Source organism: Haplochromis burtoni, unplaced genomic scaffold (assembly GCF_018398535.1).
Source record: "Haplochromis burtoni strain Fernald_Lab_line unplaced genomic scaffold, NCSU_Asbu1 Contig_10, whole genome shotgun sequence".
Classification (NCBI taxonomy): domain Eukaryota; kingdom Metazoa; phylum Chordata; class Actinopteri; order Cichliformes; family Cichlidae; genus Haplochromis; species Haplochromis burtoni.
The window spans coordinates 2453143-2473122 of NW_024582371.1; the positions used below are offsets into that span (position 1 = coordinate 2453143).

General features: G+C 40.3%; 1 protein-coding gene and 1 long non-coding RNA gene across 5 annotated transcripts in view; one reads left to right on the plus strand and one right to left on the minus strand.

Annotated features, from left to right (window-relative positions):
* Nucleotides 1–581: 581 nt before the first annotated feature.
* frmpd3 (FERM and PDZ domain containing 3) overlaps nt 582–19980 on the minus strand; it is a 93833-nt gene continuing 74434 nt past the window's right edge. For 2 of the 4 annotated variants that reach the window (XM_042212678.1, XM_014333301.2), the window contains 14 exons: nt 19759–19913; nt 19569–19671; nt 19225–19270; nt 18487–18591; nt 16369–16476; nt 14545–14676; nt 13365–13484; nt 13013–13149; nt 12363–12489; nt 11921–12010; nt 11665–11844; nt 11365–11500; nt 9768–10661; nt 582–9238 (listed from right to left, as the gene is read on the minus strand). In XM_042212678.1, the coding sequence (XP_042068612.1) occupies nt 6438–9238; nt 9768–10661; nt 11365–11500; nt 11665–11844; nt 11921–12010; nt 12363–12489; nt 13013–13149; nt 13365–13484; nt 14545–14676; nt 16369–16476; nt 18487–18591; nt 19225–19270; nt 19569–19671; nt 19759–19913 (5134 nt within the window). In that variant the 3' untranslated portion in view covers nt 582–6437. Of the gene's footprint in view, nt 9239–9767; nt 10662–11364; nt 11501–11664; nt 11845–11920; nt 12011–12362; nt 12490–13012; nt 13150–13364; nt 13485–14544; nt 14677–16368; nt 16477–18486; nt 18592–19224; nt 19271–19568; nt 19672–19758; nt 19914–19980 lie in introns of those variants that run through there. The other 2 variants (XM_014333302.2, XM_005921259.2) reach the window with 2 other exon arrangements.
* Nucleotides 10530–14653, plus strand: LOC121811957. Its single transcript, XR_006052765.1, has 4 exons — nt 10530–10644; nt 11030–14169; nt 14360–14422; nt 14536–14653. It is a non-coding gene; the product is annotated as an uncharacterized LOC121811957 (long non-coding RNA).

The window sequence follows — 19980 nt, forward strand, 5'->3', positions numbered from 1 at the left end:
ATCTATAAATAAATAAATAAATAAATAAATAAATAAATAAATAAGACAGGAGAGAAAAGAATGATTGGATCGGCTAAATTTTCATAAATACATAACACGGATATTTTTAAATCTAATTATTCAGCTCACGCAGAAAAATGCAGATTGAAAATAAATTTCAATAATATTAATCAAACAAATAAGACACTATAGACCTGTAATTTAATTTAAACCCAGTGAGACTTTTAGGTCATTTTCAGATGAAATGAGGTTCAAACTTAGACTTTTCAGACGTTGTGCCTAAATATTTCATAAATTTACTGACTTCATCCCTAACAGGTCGCGGCAGATGGCTGTCGCCTGTGAGCCTGGTTCTGTCGTAGGTTTCTTCCTGTTAAATGGGAGTTTCTCATTCAAACTATCACCAAGTGCTTTTATTAGGGTCTACTTATTGGTGGGTTCTTCTCTGTATCATTGTGGGGTGTTTATCTTACAATGTAAAGTGCCTTGAGTTTACTGTTGCTTTACTCACTTTAAACTAGATGAATTTTTGTTTTAAAATCTTAAAGTTATTTCAGCCTCATGTTCACTTAAATAATATTAAAGATAGTTTGACACACATTTCTCCATCAGTGTGACCGCTTACACCAAAACAAATAATTCTATCAACGATCGGTATATTTATGTGTTTAGATTTAACAGCCATATAAATGTAATTGCTATATATGTGGCTTAAGATGACTTAGAAAAAACACATTTTCAACACACTAAATAAATTTTACCCATGGCTTGATTAGATCACTGGAGTCTAATACCATACTGTAATTTTATTTAAACAGAGTAACAGAAGGCAAACCTATCAGAGAAACTGTCTAACAGCTGCCTTATTGTCCACAGAGACACAGTATTAGAAAGATGTAGAATATATATGTTATTCTGAGCTGAAAATAAACCCACGGTGTCCACTGATGACCATCCATGTCCTTTCATCAATGCCTGATTATAAAAGTGCTCATCTCAAACATAATAAGACACAATAACAAACTGCTATTTCATGTTTTCAGACACATGAGTCTGTACATATGTTCTGTTATGTGCTTTACACTGACCGTATAAATAAGGAAATTAAACTCTGGATTTCGTAAAGCTGTGTTTTCATGGAACCAGATGGATAAATGCGTACTCTGTGAATAGCATGCAAAGCAAATCAAGCACTCCCCAAATCAGTGTTCGCCCACGTGCCTGCATGTGTGCTGAAGTTTCCTGGACAAGTCTGGCAGAAAGTAAAAGGCTTGTTCTTCAAAGTGGATCATCATCAACTCAGATTTAATGCAAGTGACGATAACCAAGAAGAGTGCCTCAAAACACACCACAAACTGCAGTATGCTGAATGCATGAAGAACAAGAACAACAAGGCAATGGTCGCTAATGGAAATTGTCCAACATTACCCTGATGTCCATGAAAGTGAGACTGTACACCACGTGAACTTATCGTTCCAGCTCACAAACATACTACAATCACCCACACAATCACATTTCATCTGGCCAAAGGTATGTGTCCACTAAACATGCTGGGTAACAGAAGCTTCAGGAAAATGGCTGACACTCTGGATAAATGATATGTTATCTACTCATGCATTTATTTGTCCAAAGGGGCAATACTTGTGCTGCACAAAAAATGTTGGAGGGGAAGAGTGGAGCGATCTCAGTAATGGAGAGGATTAAACACCTAATTTGGCTGCAAATATCTTTTAACAGGAATGTAGCACAATGTAAAGGTGGAAGTAGTGTCTGTTGATTTAATATTGCATTAGCTTTTTGGTACAATTCATCTCAGGGGTAACAAACTACACCTCTTTCCTGGAACTCTGCTCTGTTACTTCCACTGAAAGTTATTGTTGCTGTTGTTTTTATCTTTAACTATTGACACTTTTGTAACTTCCACAATCTTACTGCTTTGTTTTGGCTAATCTGGTTGTGGCCTGATGTGATTTGGAATATTTAGCATTAAGCACAGCACAGGAAAATATATGCAATATCATAGCCATGTCAGTAGTTGGTATTGTGCCAAGTCAGTGCCGTTTGCACTGCTAAGTCAACATCAGTTTTTAGCAAAAGGCAGTAAGACAGCAGCAAGAACCTTTCCTGGTAGTCTTTCACATGACTTACTCGTTCAAAGTCATTTTAATGGACAGCCTGGCATTAGCTCGACTTTAGTGCGTGCAATGTCATTGTCAAATTCTCTGAAGAAGTTTATATAATATGCTTTATTGCTCTTAAAACATGGGTTAACTTGTACACAGACAGAAGACCACACTGACGACAAGATCATTGACAGTAAATAAAGACAGGAATGAATAGGTGCACATAAAGAAACAATGGATCAATCAGGGTGAGCTCTTCGTATGAATGAAGCACAGACTACTCCACACAGTTTAAGCAAAGCAACTGGAACAATGACAACCACAAAGAATGTTTATTATAATGTGGAAATATGCTGATGAGGGAACATTGTCTGCTATTTTTGATTATAAAAATAAACATGTCCCATGCTTTATAATCATAATATAGTCTTTAAAATATATGTTTTGCTATTAGTCACTATGTTACATTACTACTATAAATAATTACCATACAGATATGTCTTGCTTTGTCCTATTTACAAAATAGCATAGTGTTGGATAAATCTGAATACAAGTGATGCTTTAAAAGTGTTTCTTTCTTCTTTTTTTTAATGAATCATCTTATTATGTACATTTTCACTGTAAAATTATACATCTCCATACTGAATATCATTTTCAAAACATTAATATATTGCCATCATACCATTTCAGTTTTGCCTCTTTTTTCTACTTTAGAAGTGGAAAATGATCTATACAAATAGTATCTTTACCTTCAATGGTCAAAGTGTCTGCCCCTGAAAGTGTAATACGTAAAGGGAAACATGCAGTACAGTGAAGAAGAAAACACTGCTTATGGTTATGGAAATGACACATCAACAGGAAAAAAACTTTTAGAAGAAAGTGCTCATTAAAACCAAGACACCAGTGCCAATGGCCTTCATACTGAAGGTGAAACTCTCATACAAAATGCATATCACAGTATAGGTGTAATAAGTGCCACATTTGCTGTTACTGATGATTATTTATGTTATGAGGATAATGTACAACCACTCAGAGGTATATTTCCGTAATCAAAGATTGAATCTATTTAAAAAAATAATTGAATAAAAGAGATTATGTTTAAAGAAACACTTTGGTATAATTTAAGTTGTTTTTTTTTTTAGGTGTGCTTAAATTAAATGTAAATGCTAAAATATTGAACATTTGCAAGTTAGCTTTATGCAGCATGTTTACCGCTTGACATTCAGCATCCTTACAAGCAGTGTTGTCACAGATGTTTTCATAATTTACATTTATGTAAAAAAGAGCACACCCTCTTTCAGTTCTAAGATTTACTTATTAGTACATGATAAAAACAATCATCGGGTCCTTACCAGGTGATAAAATTAAGTAAATAAAACTCGGTGGTACTAAACCAAAAAATTTTAAGTTCAGTGTCGAGTTCCTGGGGGGATAAGTTAGCACTAGCACAAAACTTAAGGTAAATAGTTAACAACTCTTAATTTCGCAATGTATTTTGCCTTGCCAACAAACATGTTAATGTTTTGGCCTCGGTATCTTCATAAGGGTACTTGACACATGAAATATTAAAGTTTCTTTATTTATTCAAAAAATTTAAAAAAATTAAGCCAAATGCAGAAGCATCATGTGAAAAATTATGTACACCCTTCCTGCTTCTATAGAAACCACAAATGTAAGCAGCAGCTATGGGCTGCTAATTAGATGTACTTGGTAAACTGATCATCTGTTAAGCAAGTGTGAGCACCTCTGTAAAAGCAGATGTTCTGACAGTGCTCATCTGCAAGATTCAGGTTTGTGATCAAAGGAATCAGCATCGATTTTACAGAAGCAATTATTGCTACCCATCACTCTGGGAAAGGTTAAACGGCCATTTCCAAAGAATTTGAAGGCTATCATTCAACTATTCAAAAGTGGAAATCATTCAAGAAAGTTGCCAATCTGCCAAGTACTAGACATCCTAACAAATTCCCAGGTCACACTGTGCAATGCTCAGAGAAACTGCAAAAAAAACCCAAGAGCTACATCTCAGTTTTTACTGGGCTCAGTTAGCATGTTAAATTTTAAACTTTATGACAGTTCAATTATAAACAAACTAAACAAGTAAGTCTTGTTTGAAAGGTTACCAGGAGACTCTTCTCTCTAAAAAAACATGACAGCATTTGAACAGACCACAAGACCTCAGAAGTCTGTCTCTCCATAATTCACAGTGGTGAAAGCCCAAAACAACATATCAGCATAAACAGGACAGGTTTTGAAGCCACAGGAACTGGGAGTCATTGAGTCAACCATGAACTCATTTATCAAAATATTCTAGAGTCACATGTAAGGCCATCTGTCTGATGGCTAAATTGAGCTGTGCAACATGACACTGATCTCAAATACAGCAGCAAATCTACAGAATGTCTGAAAATGAAAAGAATCAAGGTGTTGCAATGGCCTAGTCAAAGTCCAAACCTCAATCGGATTCAAATGCAGTGCTGTGCATAAACAAATGTAAACTCCACTTTAAATAAGCAACTTTGCAAAGAAGTGTGGGCCAAAATTTCTCCACAACAATGGGATTGATGAATAAGTCAAACAGAAAAAAATCACTTCAAGTTATTCCTGTTAAAAGTGGTTCTGCAAGCTACTGATGCACAGGGTGTCTCTGGGTTTTTTTCAGACACTGCTTCTACAGTTTGGCTTAGTTTTTGTAAAAAGAAATAAAAAATAAAATAAAATAATGACATGGTGCACTGGATCATGTGTTGTTATTCATCTGAGGTTGTTTGCAGTTTATTTTAAGACCTTTTGTGGACCAGATGATTTCTTAAATCATGCAAACCATTAGATTTAAAACTGACTGATCAATCTTATTTTTACTCAAAACAGTAAGTTGCATTTCCTGTGTATTTTTGTTATTTAGCCCAATTGCCTCTGATAATTGGTAAACGGTTTCACAGCACTTTCTTTTAATAGCACATCCACTACACACGTTAGGCTGGCATAAATTCTAAAGGCTCTTGCTGTAATTTCCAGGAATAACAAGAGGATGAGACACAAAGAAGATTTCAGACAGGAAATGATGTGTTAGTTTTATTAAAATACATAGAAAACTACTTTATGTGTTCTTAAATATTTGCTAGATTGCACAATGTGTAACAGCACATAGAAAGCAAATTTGTTTATATTGTTTCTGAAAACTTAAATAAAAACAGGGGAATCTTTTAAAATTGATCAGCATTCACTTTTAGGAGATGAATTGTGAAAAAAAAAAATAGCGGCGTTAACTCTCTTGGAAACAGCGAATCAAACATTAAAAGATACAGTTCAACTTCAGAACTAGTTTCAGAGGTTGTGCAAAGTCCTAAGGATAAGCCTACTCACTTGCAGGTGGGTGTGTATAAACTATTGTTAACAATTGGTGAGGTGCAAGTGAGCTATGGATTAGAGGTGGCATAAAATACAGTCTGTGTTACTAAGTACATTGTGGGTATGCCTTCTCTGCAGCAGAATGAGGTAACAACACTCATTACTGTACCGTGAATAAGATTGTGACTTGAATCTATGCTACATTTTCTGCCCTGAGCAGGTCTGTTTCATACCTGCACCTTTATAGTGAGAGAAAGGGCATGTGGTTATCAGTATAGTTAAATATTTATACTTGTCTTTGAGTGCTTTTCATTTTCCAACACTGTCACTTACATTTTGACTCTTGTATCAGTATTTCACACTGTCAACATAGCTAGCAGAGACCAGTTTGCATTACAACAGAAAATTCAATAAACACAAACACCATCTAACACCATCTAACCAACCAGCCAACCCTTTGGACTACGTACTTTACAGAAGTTGCTATACTTGACGAGACTTCTGAAATATTTTTGTCCAAAGCATACATATATTTCTGATGTGTTATAATTTTAATAGTTCTCTTGTTTCAATACATTTCAAATATATTCTTCACCTTTTTTCTTCACAAAACTTTATATTATTTGCTAGGTAGACACAACTCAAATATACATTACATATAAAATATTATACTATAATCATTTATGTATATTGTGAATATTGATATGAGGTGATTAGCCCTGTATCATCCAGTCTGTGTAGGGTTCTTATCCCATTGTGCATTAGTTTGGTGTATCTTTCTACTTCATAATAAGATCCACGAGGCTACCTCAGGGCCTGTAAACATGTGATGGAACAGTTGCATTGCAATTTTTACTGAAGATGATTCATTGCACATCTCGTAAAAAAATGTAAATAATAAATAAATAAACAATGAATTTGGATAGAGTTGCCACCCACATTCGGGACTGTTCTGATTTCATCTTACTGCAAAGGCAAAGTTTTGATGGGTCGAGTGAGGGAGCTCATGTTATTGGCGTTGGAGGAAACTTGGGGGCTCACTGTTTTTGTCGGTAAGCTGCTTGAGTGCCCCATTGACTCTTCTGCTGCACGCAACAGCAAAGTGTAATTGATGGCAACTTCCTCAACTTTTCTCAACAGCTGCAGCCTTTGGGCTTCTGAACGAACCCCTCTGACCAGTTTGATGAAAGTCTGAGTTAGTTCACACAACACTTGAAAGCTAGCCGTGACAACAGCAAGCATGCGTGTTGGACTTTTTTCAACACTCGCCACTCTCCGACAAGATGCTCTGAATTCTTTGAAGCGCACAGCCAGCTCCTGTTTGTACTCTGTAATCCTCGAAGGTTGAAGGCGAGCCTCACCCTCAGCTTGTGGGGTGTTAGCACAGTGACGCAGGATAGCCAACAACTCATTAGCATCCAATTGAGCATTTAGAAAACCATCGGGCAAGCTAAACGTTTTCCCTTGTAAAGCCTGCACCCGAGCTAGGCTCCCCTCCAGTGTACCGCAGGCTCTCAGGTCAATCTCCTGCATCTGAGGTTCCTCCTCTTCCACCTCCTCTTCGTCCCCGCTGCAGTCCTCGGCATTAAGAACCTGGAGGGTTTTGCTTACGACAGGAAAGGTATGTGAGTCCAGCTCCATGCCTGGAAGGACCTGAAGGGGTATTGAGTATGAAAGTTCATCTTTCTCGCTGCTTTCGTCTGCAGCCTCACACTTCCGGTAGCAAAAACAGAATGAGCAGCATTTGTCTTTGTCATCACTGTCTTCGCTAGGTATGGTCAGCAACACCTCTCCAGTCCCTTCTTTGTTTTCACGCAGTAGTTCCTCTCCCTGAATGAAAAACACACCCTTTTTCCCTTTCCCCTCCTGGTGGGACTGAGTGTGGACTGGCTCTACTGGGGTGGGGAGCCTCAGCCCTGTGGCTCTCACTCTCTCCATCTCCTTCTCGAGACTTTTGGCTTTGGGTTTTACCTCAGCATACACAGGTGTGCTAGTGCTGTTGTCCAGTTCTCCAATGCTGTATCGCCTCTGAAGCTTCTTATATTGTGGCGCTCCCATGCAATCTGTTTGAGAAGTACAGGTGGGCAAGCAGGAGCCATGTTCTCCTCTTGGCTCTCTCGACTCAAGACTTGTAGATCGTATTCGTGTGGTTTTGATCTCCAAAGTCTGAGGTCTCCTCGTAGCACCTTGGGTTTGAGGGGCTTTGGAGACTGCAGGAGGGGTCTTCGAGACAGTTCTCTCTCTACCTCTGTTTTGAGTCTCCGTTGTAGAGCCAACCGGTGTGTCAGGTAGTCGCATCCCCCTACACATTCGCTTGCAGTCACAACTGCGTCGCTGCTCCCTGGAGATCCCTGGTGCCTTAAGGACTGGACTGGAACGGAGCTGGCAGGAACAAGGAGTTCCTGAAGGTACGGGTGAGGAACCTTGGGGCATAAATTCTCCCTGCGATGACTTTGGTTTCAGCAGCTCCTCTAAAAACTCTAGCTCATACTGGCGAACTTTCTGCAGCTGAGCCCTGCGCTCATCTGTTTCTCTTCGCATTCTCGCTGGAAATGTGGCTGAAAGAAGATTTCTAAAGCTCAGGAAGGGAGCACTGCGCTGGGACTTCCCCTTACCGCTGCTCTGTTTCTTCAAATCTCTGGCAGGGAGAGTGGAGACTTTATCTACAGAGTGACTAGGGGTTGTTGGATCATCTAAAATAGGTAAGGATTTCACTGGGCATTTCTGCGACTCAGGTTGTGATTTGTCCAGGGCACCCTCAGTTTTGCTTTCAACTGTTTCTTTTCTCTCCGCTTTTGGAGGCAAACGAGGGGAGTACTTGGTTTGTATTTGTGGGCTGGGTTTTGCCAAATTAGGTTCTGGTCCTATTTTCGCCGCATTTTCTTTGTTGTTAGCCAGCTGGAGACCTTTGGCTCGAAGGCGCTCATCATCTGTGGGAGATGAGGATTGAAACACGACTATTTTCTGAACCTGTGGGTCTTTTAGTCTCAGTTGAGATGTAGACTCTTGTTGTACTGGACAAGTACAGAAAAGGTCATCAACTGGCAGAAGTTCTGTAGAGGCTGAAGGCTTCATGGTCTCACTAGAGGCAGTCTCGGCATCTTGGCACATGTTAGAGGGGGAAATCTTGGCAGTGGCAGTTCTATCCACAGACAAGAGACTAGGTAAGGCTTTGTTTGCAGGGTCTGTATTGAGAGGTACTGCTGTCTTCCCCTTTATACCATCAGAGATATTTTCTCTCACTGTCTCCCCAGAAGAATTTACTAACTTTTGATCTTTGCTGACTTGCTCTGTGTGTGAAGCACCAGAAGCCTTAAGTTCCACAGGTGGTTTAGACGGGGGCTCTGGGGTGTTTGCTTTGGTGGGTGCTTTTAATTCCCCTTTCGATTCAATCTGAGTAGTTTCATGATTGCCCGCCTGTTCTGTCACAACACTGAGAACCGCAGAGTCCTGGCTTGGGCTGACTTTAAAGGGAACAGTCTTGCTCAGGATTACTTGCTTGGGTGGACAGCCAGCACGGATCTGACCCACGGAGAAGGCCCCAGTCCCTATGGTCTTTGCAGTGCAGCCAGGGATTGCCAGGGGAAAGTCACGGCGACAGAGGATCCGATCCTTGTTGATATGGTGAGCCAGCAGGTAGGCCTGGTTCTGGTTCTGTTTCATAGCCGACACCATCTCAGAAACGTCTGTCAATTCAGAAGAGTTGGTCTCATGGCCTGAGTCCAGTGATGACTCAGGTGTAATAGCAGCTAAGACAATCAGGCCTGAAGAGGAGAGCAACACAGTATAATGTTAGAATAACACACGAAATAAAAAAAAGAGAACATTTTCATAGTGTTCTGTGGAAACTGATATTTCCAGCTGACTGATAAAATTGTGATAATGAAACTGAAAATCAGTCGGGATCAAATCTATTGCCTCTCTTCAGATAATTTTATGCATCAATGGGTTCTCCACACAAGACACAAGAGTACTGTGGGTTGCGTGTGCACAGCTCTATGAGTGTAAGTGCCTCTATTTTAGGCAGATATAAAAATTTGGTTGGCTTGTTTTTTTTAAGCACACGACTTAAATAGGCAGCTACTGATTCCTTATTCATGCAAAATCTGCTATTTTTTAGATGACTGACAACATTATTTTAAGCTTAATTAAAATATCTTTCTAGTTGGATATTAATGAACTAAAATGATGTATTGCAAATGTATGGTAATACTGTTTACTGGCAGTACATAATCCATGGCCTGTTTTGTACATGTGTATTTTGAGAACAGTGGCATGACTGAGGTTGTTGACCTGCAGTCTGTGTTGGCTGTTGAGGGTGATGGGGGTAATCCTCAGAGGCAGCCAAAGCTTCAAGTGCCTGTAAGGTGGACACCAGAGCGTCATCAAGCTCCTGGGCATGATCTCGGACCGTTCTTGTGGCCACATTATCAATAAGTGTCACAGGCACATCTTCCTTTGCCTGGGACAGCTTTCCAGAGGCGACCGCGGTGCTGGCACTGGTACGAGCCTTCCTCCCTCTCTTTGGGTCATCCTCATCAGAACTGTTGTCCCTGAAGCCAGGTGGTGGGGCAGCAATGGCAGGTGGTGGTGGTTGCAGCTTCTCTCCACCGCCAACTGCCTCTTCCTCGTCCTCTTCTTCATTCCCAGGTGGTGGTGGTAGAGCTGTCAGGTCAACAGCTCCTCCATCTCGGGAGGCACAAGTACTGGAGCAGTGTTTCCCAGAGCTTCCACTGCTGTTCATTGCAGGTGAGAGACCCTCTGCCCTAAGCCTGGCTTTGCAGGAGTCACAGAAGTATCGTGACGTTTTCTGGGATTGACCCATTGTTTGTGCTCGGATTCTAAATCCAGCATTCTCCACTGCTGGGTTTTCTAAAACTCCGGCTATTTCCTCTGTACTTTGCTGGGTGGGATCTGACTTTGTGCGGGGCCGTCCGGGTGGCTCCTGTGAAATAAAGTTCTCATTGATGTCGAGTTCTGCTTCGGCATGCGTTTGGAGATCCTGAAATTGTTGTTGTTCTCGAAGGTGGACATGACACAGGCCTAGATGCTGAGGTTCTGCGGGAACCACGGCCCTTGAAGACCCTGACTCCCTGTGCGAGCTTTCCCTCTCGTCTCCTCGTCGCCCTCCACTTGGCAAGCTGGCTGCCCCAGAGCGTGGGTGTGCATGGTAGGAACTTCTGTAATCTGAGGATAGAATTGTCAGAGGAGTGGAGAGTTTGAGGAGTTAAAAACTAATGGGGACAGAGAAGATCCAGATGGAAAAGCAGGCGGCAGCTGGTGGTCACATGGGGATTATTTATTTCAAAAATGAAAATTGAACGTTGAAGTTTGTTTGAAGTTAGAAGGTTAGATTCAGTGGGATGTGATGATAGAATGGTACTGTTCTTCTTTGATGTAGACTAAAGCTTGATACAGCAGATGGAAGCAGATCTGTTCATGTCTGGACAGCAAATGTTTATGATTACAGCAAAAATACATTTCAGTTAATCAGTTTCAGTTAATATTTTGTGTAAAAGTGAAATATGGACTACTTTTTTTCCAAATGAGTCAAGATGGAGATGGGAAGAGAGACAGCAGAGGGCGCCATGGGATGGGATTTCCAGGATACCCTGGATAATCAGGTAATGATTTCAAGCAGCGTCCATCAATGTCCATGAAGACTGAACATAATGAAGACTGCCAATTTCCTGACATGCAGTGTCTAATACGAAACCGGAAGAAAGACACTTATACGACTCTGAATGTGTGATGTTGTTCAACTTAAACTATTAAGGAAACAATGTTGTATTCTGTAGTTTTAAATTAAATCTTTACTTGGGCGTGGGCATGTAGTTCAGCATCAACATGGCATTTTGCAAATGAACAACAGAGGTTAAAAGTGACATACCTGCCTTGGTCAGCTGCGACTGACCCGGGGTTCTAAAGTAGATTGTACGTTTAGGATCTACAAAAAGCTTGAAGTAACCAGAGATGAGGCACGCAAAGTTACTGGCATCAGGCCATTCCATGAGGAGAACCAGTGGCTGTAAGGGAATGTCACGAAAGAGAATTAGGAGACTTAATAGGGGACAAGCATAGACCTTATCAAATTTAACTGTTGACTAGTGTATACTAAACAATTGTAGTATTTCCGAAGTTAAGTTTTAAACTATTGTAATATGAAACTTTTGACACTTTGTAATGATACCTTGGCCTCATGGATTGTCACCTCCACACGAGCCACTCCCTGGCTCTCACGGTAGAGCTGGATCTTAGACACCCGACTGAACTCGGCCAAAACCGTTGTGAGGTTATTTTTCAGATCAATAACGTGACTGATGCCATGTCGAGGACCCACCAACAGGGTTGTAGCTGATTGTTTCTCCTCCTACAGAAGAACACAGCAACTTTACCATGATGGATGGATGGACATTTTACAGACGAATGACCCAAAAATATATTACCAGTCCAACAGTATGGAACAGTATTCCACCAAAAGGTGGAAGGTCATTGAGCACACGCATGTACTGCAGCTTTCCTTGCAGTGGAGGGACCTGTCAACAGAATGATAAAGAAGAATCTTTTAACAAAGACCAGTCCACCTTTAGTGCTCCATACAGCCTCTTAGGGGCACTCTTGAGCCACAGTTCTTTCTAATAAACTCTTATGCAACAGTTACATCTGTAAGGATGAAGAGCTTGTCGAAAGGAATGATTATCAAGCAGACATAAAGATTCTATACAATAAACTAAGATCCAGCAGAGGTTTTGGATTTGCATTAATAGTAATCAAGAATATGGAGCATTTGCATGCATATACATATAAAATCATCCAGCAAGATACAAGCTATTGCAGTCATTAAAATGGTTCAGATTTTTACTGATAAAATGTTTTATATGAAGAAACCTTGTTCCCCGATGGTGGTGGATGCTGGTACGTCTTCAGCAACTGAGACAGGGATTTGCACACGTTTTTCTCCTTTACTGTTGGAAGTAGAGTAAGTGGAAGGAAAGGCTCTAGACCCCACTCTTTTCTGTGAAAACACAGAGAAGGATAGCAGAAGTGTACACAAAAGACAAACAGAGTGGCGTGCAAGAGTACAAGGAAGATGTCATAACTGCAGGAACAAAGAAGTTTTCTTTCATCCTATTGGAAGATATAGTGAGCCTGGCTGACATCTTCTACCAGCCCTGGTTTGACATGGCTATCCAAAGTCTATTACAAGCACATTGAACCTGTTCTGCTTCTGTGGTTGTGATAGTCGAAGCTAATTACTTGCTAGGTCGAGGTTTCGAAGAGTAAGTGGGCAAGTTGAGGGAGAGATGTAATTTCACAAAGCAATGACTTTCTTTTTTTCATAATGACCTGCAGAAAATGATCTTTAAGTATTTGAGTTTTTAATACTGTTGGGATTAATTATTAATCATTTAGATATTGTTGAATGAACAAACGTCACTAAGGGACTCAGAATGGTTAATGAGGTTAAGAATGCAATGGATCAGGTTTTTTTCCCCCCCTCTATAATTTCTGAAAACGTCACTTTTTTGTGGACTTACTCGACATGCTTGAGGGAGATCTTCTGATTGGGCCTTGCAGAAGACACAGTGATGTAAATATGAAGTGCGGCCAATCGTAACGTGACGTCTGATTTCCAGTCCATGCCAAAACGCTCCTTGATGACATCGTTGCGACTCTGTGAGGACATGATGACACATGCTCTGTATAGTGCTCTTTCCAAATTGTTTTTAAAATGTATTATTGATTTGTTTCGATTTCCTCATATTCCCAAAGAACAACTGCAAGAAAACTGTTTGCTCTGGCTCAAACAGCACTTTGAGGAGATAGCAACTTCAAAAGTATCATGACTGTTGACATCTGTTTTAATATTCCTTTAATCCAATGCTTTACCTGTATATAAAGGTACTCAAATGCAGCGGGGTCCCTTCTTAGCAGATCTGCAGGGTCCTTGGGAAAGAAGCAAATGCGGAACAGACACTTCATCCCTTGGAAATAGGTTCTATGCACCACCTGTGGGAATACAATTATATCAACCACATACCAAATAACTCTGATTTTATTCACATATTGCAGTATCATTTTCATTTATTTCATATTTCATTTATTCATTTCAGTATCATTTAAGTGAAGAGAGAAGACTGATGCATCATGAATCAATCTGCACTATCTTGGCATTTCACGGTGAGTTCTGTTTATGTGTCATTTTAGTCAAGGTGTAGTACGGCAAAAATGTTTAATGATCAAAATCACCTGCTGAAGTTCAATACGGGGATCAAAATGGAAAAATAGTTATTTAAGTGACCTTAAATGTGGAATGGTTGTTGGTGCCAGATGGGTGATCTGAGTATTTCAGAAACTGATGATCTACTGCAGGGGTCTCAAACTCCAGTCCTTGAGGGCCGATTCCCTGAAACTTTTTTATGTGTCCCTTTTGCAACACAGAGAATAATCCAAAAAAAGAGAAAATATTCAGGAGGTCTGTGAGAAAAAGTGGTTTTTGATTGTTGGTTGTTGATGCCAGTGGTCAGGAGAGAATGGCCAGACTGCTTCCAGCTAATAGGAAGGCAACAGCATCTGACTTAACCAAGGTGTGCAGAAGAGCATCTCTGAATGAACAACATGTCAAACTTGTGTGGTCAAGAACAGGGAACTGCAACCAGAATTGATGAGAAGACAACTGGAAAAAGGCTACCAGGTCTGATGAATTTCAATTTTTGCTCAAACAATCGTGGGAACCTCTGGTATAGCAGTAGGCAATACTGCTTCTCAATAACAAGGGCTGTGTTTTAATCTGCTGGTTATCTGAAGATATTGGATTTATTGGTAGGGGAACATGTCCTATCAGTTTCATGTAAATGTAGTTATAAAGGGGCGTCTCTTTCTAGATGTCCTTTGAGGCAGCTACCCGAGATGATCTTTCAAAAACTTTTCAGTGACAACAACTTTTGGTGGGTAGGCTTTTGTTCTGTTATTATTTTTTAACACAGAAAATCACTTTTAACATAGCATGTATAAAATTTGAAGTGTTTTTAGACAAGTCTTCTTCTTTTTTTCATTCTAGGTTTCTTACATGTGTCAGTGGCTGGTTCTCCTGCAACAGATGCAACTTCTGATTCTGGTCCAGACCACCTGCCTCCAACACCAACGCAAAGTGCTCGATGTAGCGCAGTGAAAGGCGGTCCTGCAGGGAAGAGATCACATCCTGGAGGAAATGAGATGGAAGCAGATGAGTGACTGGGATACACTGCCTCAGTAAGAATACATTAAGCTACAAGAAATATGAACATTCATTGTACTGAAGCTACTTTTCACCTTGAACCCTTGAACCCCCCTCCCTCCATGTTTATGTGGTGCATTTTATCATTGATATCATTGTAGTGAGTATTTTCACTCAAATCTCTGTGCTTTGATATTATGTTTTGCCATTTTGTGCAGTAGAGAGCTTTTATAGATATTCTATATTCTGCACAGTGATTGCAACCGATTTAGGAAAATAATTCCAGCACGTTGGAGTGTGCAGGGAAAACATTTTACCTCATTGCAGATCAGTATCTATGAATGATGTAGAGCTTCTTGTATCATCTTTCTAAAATGCAGAGAGTAGCATCTAAGGGGACATTTATGACTTATCATTCCTCACTGCTGGCAATGCCTCAGGATAAGGTTTCATAATTTCTTCGGACTCTAAGTTGCACGGACATGAAAAAAGGAGTCTAATGTAGTGATGTTACTGCATTTTGGTAATGAATTTTTATATGGACTCTTATTAACAACTGCAAAAGAAAGCAAGTACACTAAATGCTTTGCTGCCCATCAAGAAGTTAGTTGACTTGTGCTGATGTTTTCCAATAGCTGTCCCTAAAAGATAAGCAGTTTTAATGCTATTGATCTGTGTGCTTTGCATTAAATGACGCTTGGGGGAAGCCACACTATCAAGTGAAGGAGCCACAGAATGCAGCCGAAAACACCGCAGGGAAGCTTCTTTAGTTGACAGATACTCTAATAGCCATACAAGTAGGCATCCTCTTGTACCATTGATTAAATCTGCGGTATTGTATTATTGATCTGAGCTTTCTTATTATGCTGAAATTCCATTTAATTAGGCTGACAGGAGAGAGCTTCCGCTATCTCTCCTTTAAAGTGCTTCTGAGTTTTCTTTTTTCTTTTCTCCCTCACCCTCCATGAGCAGAAGAGAGATTTGTAAAATCTAATAGAGTCCATTTAATGAGTCTGCTCGGAGATGTCACACTCATCTTAGAGGCTGACATAGAGACAGAAATGACCTCTGTCTGACTGAATTCATTTGTTGCTTTATGACCTTAATCACTTTAATGAGATTTTACATTCCAGAAACTGCCAGGAAAAAAGTTTCATAGAATTAAAGCTATTTTTTTTTCTCTGTGTTTTCTGAAACCTGTGATTAATTAGATAAACTTTGAGGGCTCTTAGCTTGACAGATTTGTGGTTAAACTGTTTATTTACTTATGGCAATTTGATTGTGTTGATAGTCTTTCTGTATTCTGATCCAAAATGTACTTTAACGATTTATTTGCTACAAAATGGATTTATGTCGACACCAAAAAAAAAAGAAAAGACGCAAAAACCAAAACACAAGATGGGTATGTATGATGAATGTACATCCATCATACATTTCCCTTTTAGTCTGACTTCAACTATATTCTCCAGCTTTTTTATAGCAAAACAATAAAGAGGGATGAGGGAACTGCAGTTTATCACCACGAATTATCACTTCACATCTTCATCTACTTCACGAGGAGCCATTTCAACCATAGTCAAATAAAATTAATGATTATAGGGGCACTAAGTCATTGCTGTAATCATGTGGTAATTCATGTTGCCCTTTCCCCTGTGCTCAGCTGTAGGCTGTACGTACCCGAACAGTGGTACGGCTATCGAACGTAAATGACTTGATCTGTCCATTCTCCAAGAACACCTTCAACACATTTGGTATGAGTAGCAAAGAGTCGTCCTTGAGCATTGTCTGAAAGAGAAAAAAGTCCTGTGTTTAGCCCAGGAAAGGCATGTGTGAGCTAGTTTTGCTGTAAAAAAAATCAACACAATCAGCTTTACTCGTTGGCGAAAGGCAATAATAAAAAGCACTGCAAAGGGAGGATCTAAGAAACAAAGGGGCCTTACGAGAACAATGGAGTGATTCTTAACTGAACTCCGGACAGCCTCAAAAGGAACCTCCAGAGCCTGCCTTACGATGCCGAACCCATGCGTTGTATCATGATCAAAGAAAGGCCTATTCACTTTTTCTGATCTACCCATTCAATATGTATGCCATGCAAAGAAAATTGGATGGTGGGAGTGGAAGCACTCACTGCAGAGTAGGGTGAGGGAAAGCATAAGAGGACAAGCACTATTCAAGGTTACTGCTTTGGACTTAAAGCACACATTAATAGAAAAGTTGCGATATGCAGTTCGCGTCTTCTCCTTTCCCCCCCCCTTTTTTTGCTAAAATGTGATGTGATACCACTCTTCCCTCAATATCATTTAAAAAAAAAAATGTTCAAGTTGTCATTGTGTAATTTCAAAGAGCTGCACTTGTGATCAAGAAAAAGAAGGTAGTGTAATGAGATGAAGTTTGAGTTGGTTTTACTGTGATAAGCCATAATGATTCTGCAGGAAACGGCCTCACAGCCCAAATAAAATCCTCCATAAAGCTCCCTCCCAAAATCCAGCTCTCTCTCTCTCTCTCTCTCTCTCTCTCTCTCTCTCTCTCTCTCTCTCTCTCTATGTGTCACGTATGTATATATGTAATAATTATATATATATAACATATAGATACACATACACACACATATATATATCTGTATGTATGTATATATATATATATATGTGTATGTATATATATGTATATGTATGTATATATATATGTATATATATGTATGTATATATATATATATATATATACATATATATGACAAGGTTGGTAAGAAAATTAGTCAGGCAGTGCTAGTCACGGCAGAGAAATGTGGATTTTACTGCAACAGTATCTGTCTCACAAAAAGCATTTAGTTTAAGCGGAGAGCTGTGTCCGCAGCAGATGCCCAAGCAGTCTGTTTTTGGAGAACTTAAGTATTCAAAAGACTCAACAAGCTGTTCCTCCGTGCAGATTGGAAGAAACTGAAGTCTGAGTTACAAGTGAACAGATCTTCCTCCATACTGCAGCACTAAAGCCAGGGTGCACTGGTTAAGCGACTCAGATAAACAGGTCTATCGCTTCCCATTACAAGCCAACCACCTTTGTCCTTGCTGGTTTACAGTGATTTGGAACCAGTTTGACATATGCAAAGTCTGCCCAGAGAGGCAAATTACAACTCAACACTATTATGTCATTGTCCCTCTTTTTTGCTGACACTGTAAGTCTATAGCAGATAGTAAAATCGATACTGAAAAAAGCCTTTATTCAAAGATCAGTGATTTGGTGGTCCGTGCACTAAACAATTATGTTCTCTGTCTTCTTTGATTAACTTAGCACAAAAGGAAAATAAAATTTTGTCCGATTTTTTATTTATTTATTGATTATCTGTTTCCCGCTATGTTTTTGCTTTCACCTTATTTAGTGCGTGGGCTAATGTTCCCTAAATGTGTTCTTGATTGACATGTTGCTGGGGACTGTACAGAAATGCTTTTATTACTGGAGCATTTTGTTGCAAATGGAGGTGTTATCTGTAGCGTGTGGATGTTGATTAGTAGAGTGAGATTTTGGGAGGTTTACCATATGCAGCTGAGTTGAAAGGTTATATTGTGATTGTTTACATGGCTTTGAAAAGAGGGAGGCTACAGGTTGTTTTTTTTTCAATGCCTCAGCCTCTTTCTCACTACACACACAAACAGGATGATTGAACATCCTAAAAGGATGGTGAGAGGATGCTTAAGGATTTCTGAAAGCATTTGTGGCTGCTGATCAAACCAAGAGAAATGCACAGGAGGTCTGTGTTTGCGCGCGTGTGCATGACGTAGAGACGCGACAAGTTGAACTTACTGAGTCCGGGTCGCTGATGGACACTTGCTCTGAGAAGCGCACTTTGGGCGGGTTTGTTCGCAGGCGGGCCTTTTTGGCTGCACTTATGAAGGCAGATTTAGGTGACTGAGGATAAGAAGAGAGTGGGAGAGGAACTCAGCTTAGAGGATGAGACATAAATGAAAGAAAAGCCCCCCCCCGACTGCTGGTGCTAAAGAGACATATTGGAGAGCAGGCTAATGCTACTGCAATGCGACAACTGGATAAGTGCAAACTTTTAACATTAGCCTTACCCCATTTTCAGTATTTAAAACTGGTTGTTTTCTTTAGCTAAATAAACTTTTTTACCACTTAGTATTATCAGTACATGGATAATGAGCTTTCATGCGCTTTCATAATGTTAGGGATTCACCTTCTAACAATGTCCAGTTTAGTCAGATGGTTAGTGGTGCTTTTCCTTTTTCTTTGTATTTATCTGTGCATACACAGAAGAGTCTTTATTTAATAAGGTCTCATGTAGGTGCTAATATGCTCACTTAGAGTTCTTCTGAGGGGTGACCAGAAAAAGAAATCACTCTAGCGTGTAAAGCATGGCAGCAAATACTAATGTGTGCCTGCACTGCATTGGTGTGTACTATTAGGAGGGAGTACTGTATAGATTCAGGCTGAAAGTGGAAGTGTTTATTATTGACTGATGAGAAGTAAGAGAAATCCTGAAGGACAGGAACAGGAAAGAAAGCGATTTTCCCAGCATACTACCTGATGGGGCTGCAGCACAGTGAGAACTATCGTGTCTTTGCAGCGTCTATGGAACAACAGAGAATGGAGTGGGTTAGAAAATGCCAAGGACTGCACGGTATTTGGAGGCCCCCAGTTTATAGCTGCCGTCTCCTTTGCCGTTCTTCAGCTGCAAAAGTGACTGACTCATCCGCAGGTTTGGGTTGATGTAATGCATCGCCAGCAATAAGAAACACTTTGTTCCTTTTCACACTCACCACTTTTACTCCCCTTCACCTGCGCTGCTGATCACCTGCCCCCGATGCCACCCCCTCCTCCCTCCTCCCTCCACCCCCCCTCCCTCCTGGGACAGTAAAGGATGTTACCTTACAAGGTCTATGACTCTCTCTCGGGGCGCGTCGCTCACCGTCTCCTCGTTAATAGCCAAGATCTGGTCTCCGGGAAGAAGCTTGCCAAAGGAGGGGCCGTCTGCAAATGAAACGGGATACCATATGCATGCAGCATAGAGAAACCTGAAATCTGAATGCTGGCTTTCTCACATACATGAACACTAACCAGCAGAGACGGAGCGTACAATGACAGGTCTCTGGCTGCCTGCAATGAAGCCGAAGCCTTGAGTCGGGTGGCGCTGGATGGTGACCTGTCGAGCGGAGGCAGGACTTAGGGTACCACTGTCCATACCATCCTGGCTCTCCTCTAACATTGCAGTGCTATATAGAACACAGATATTCAGATATAAAAAGGGGCAAGTGCACACAGAGACAGTGATGAATGTGC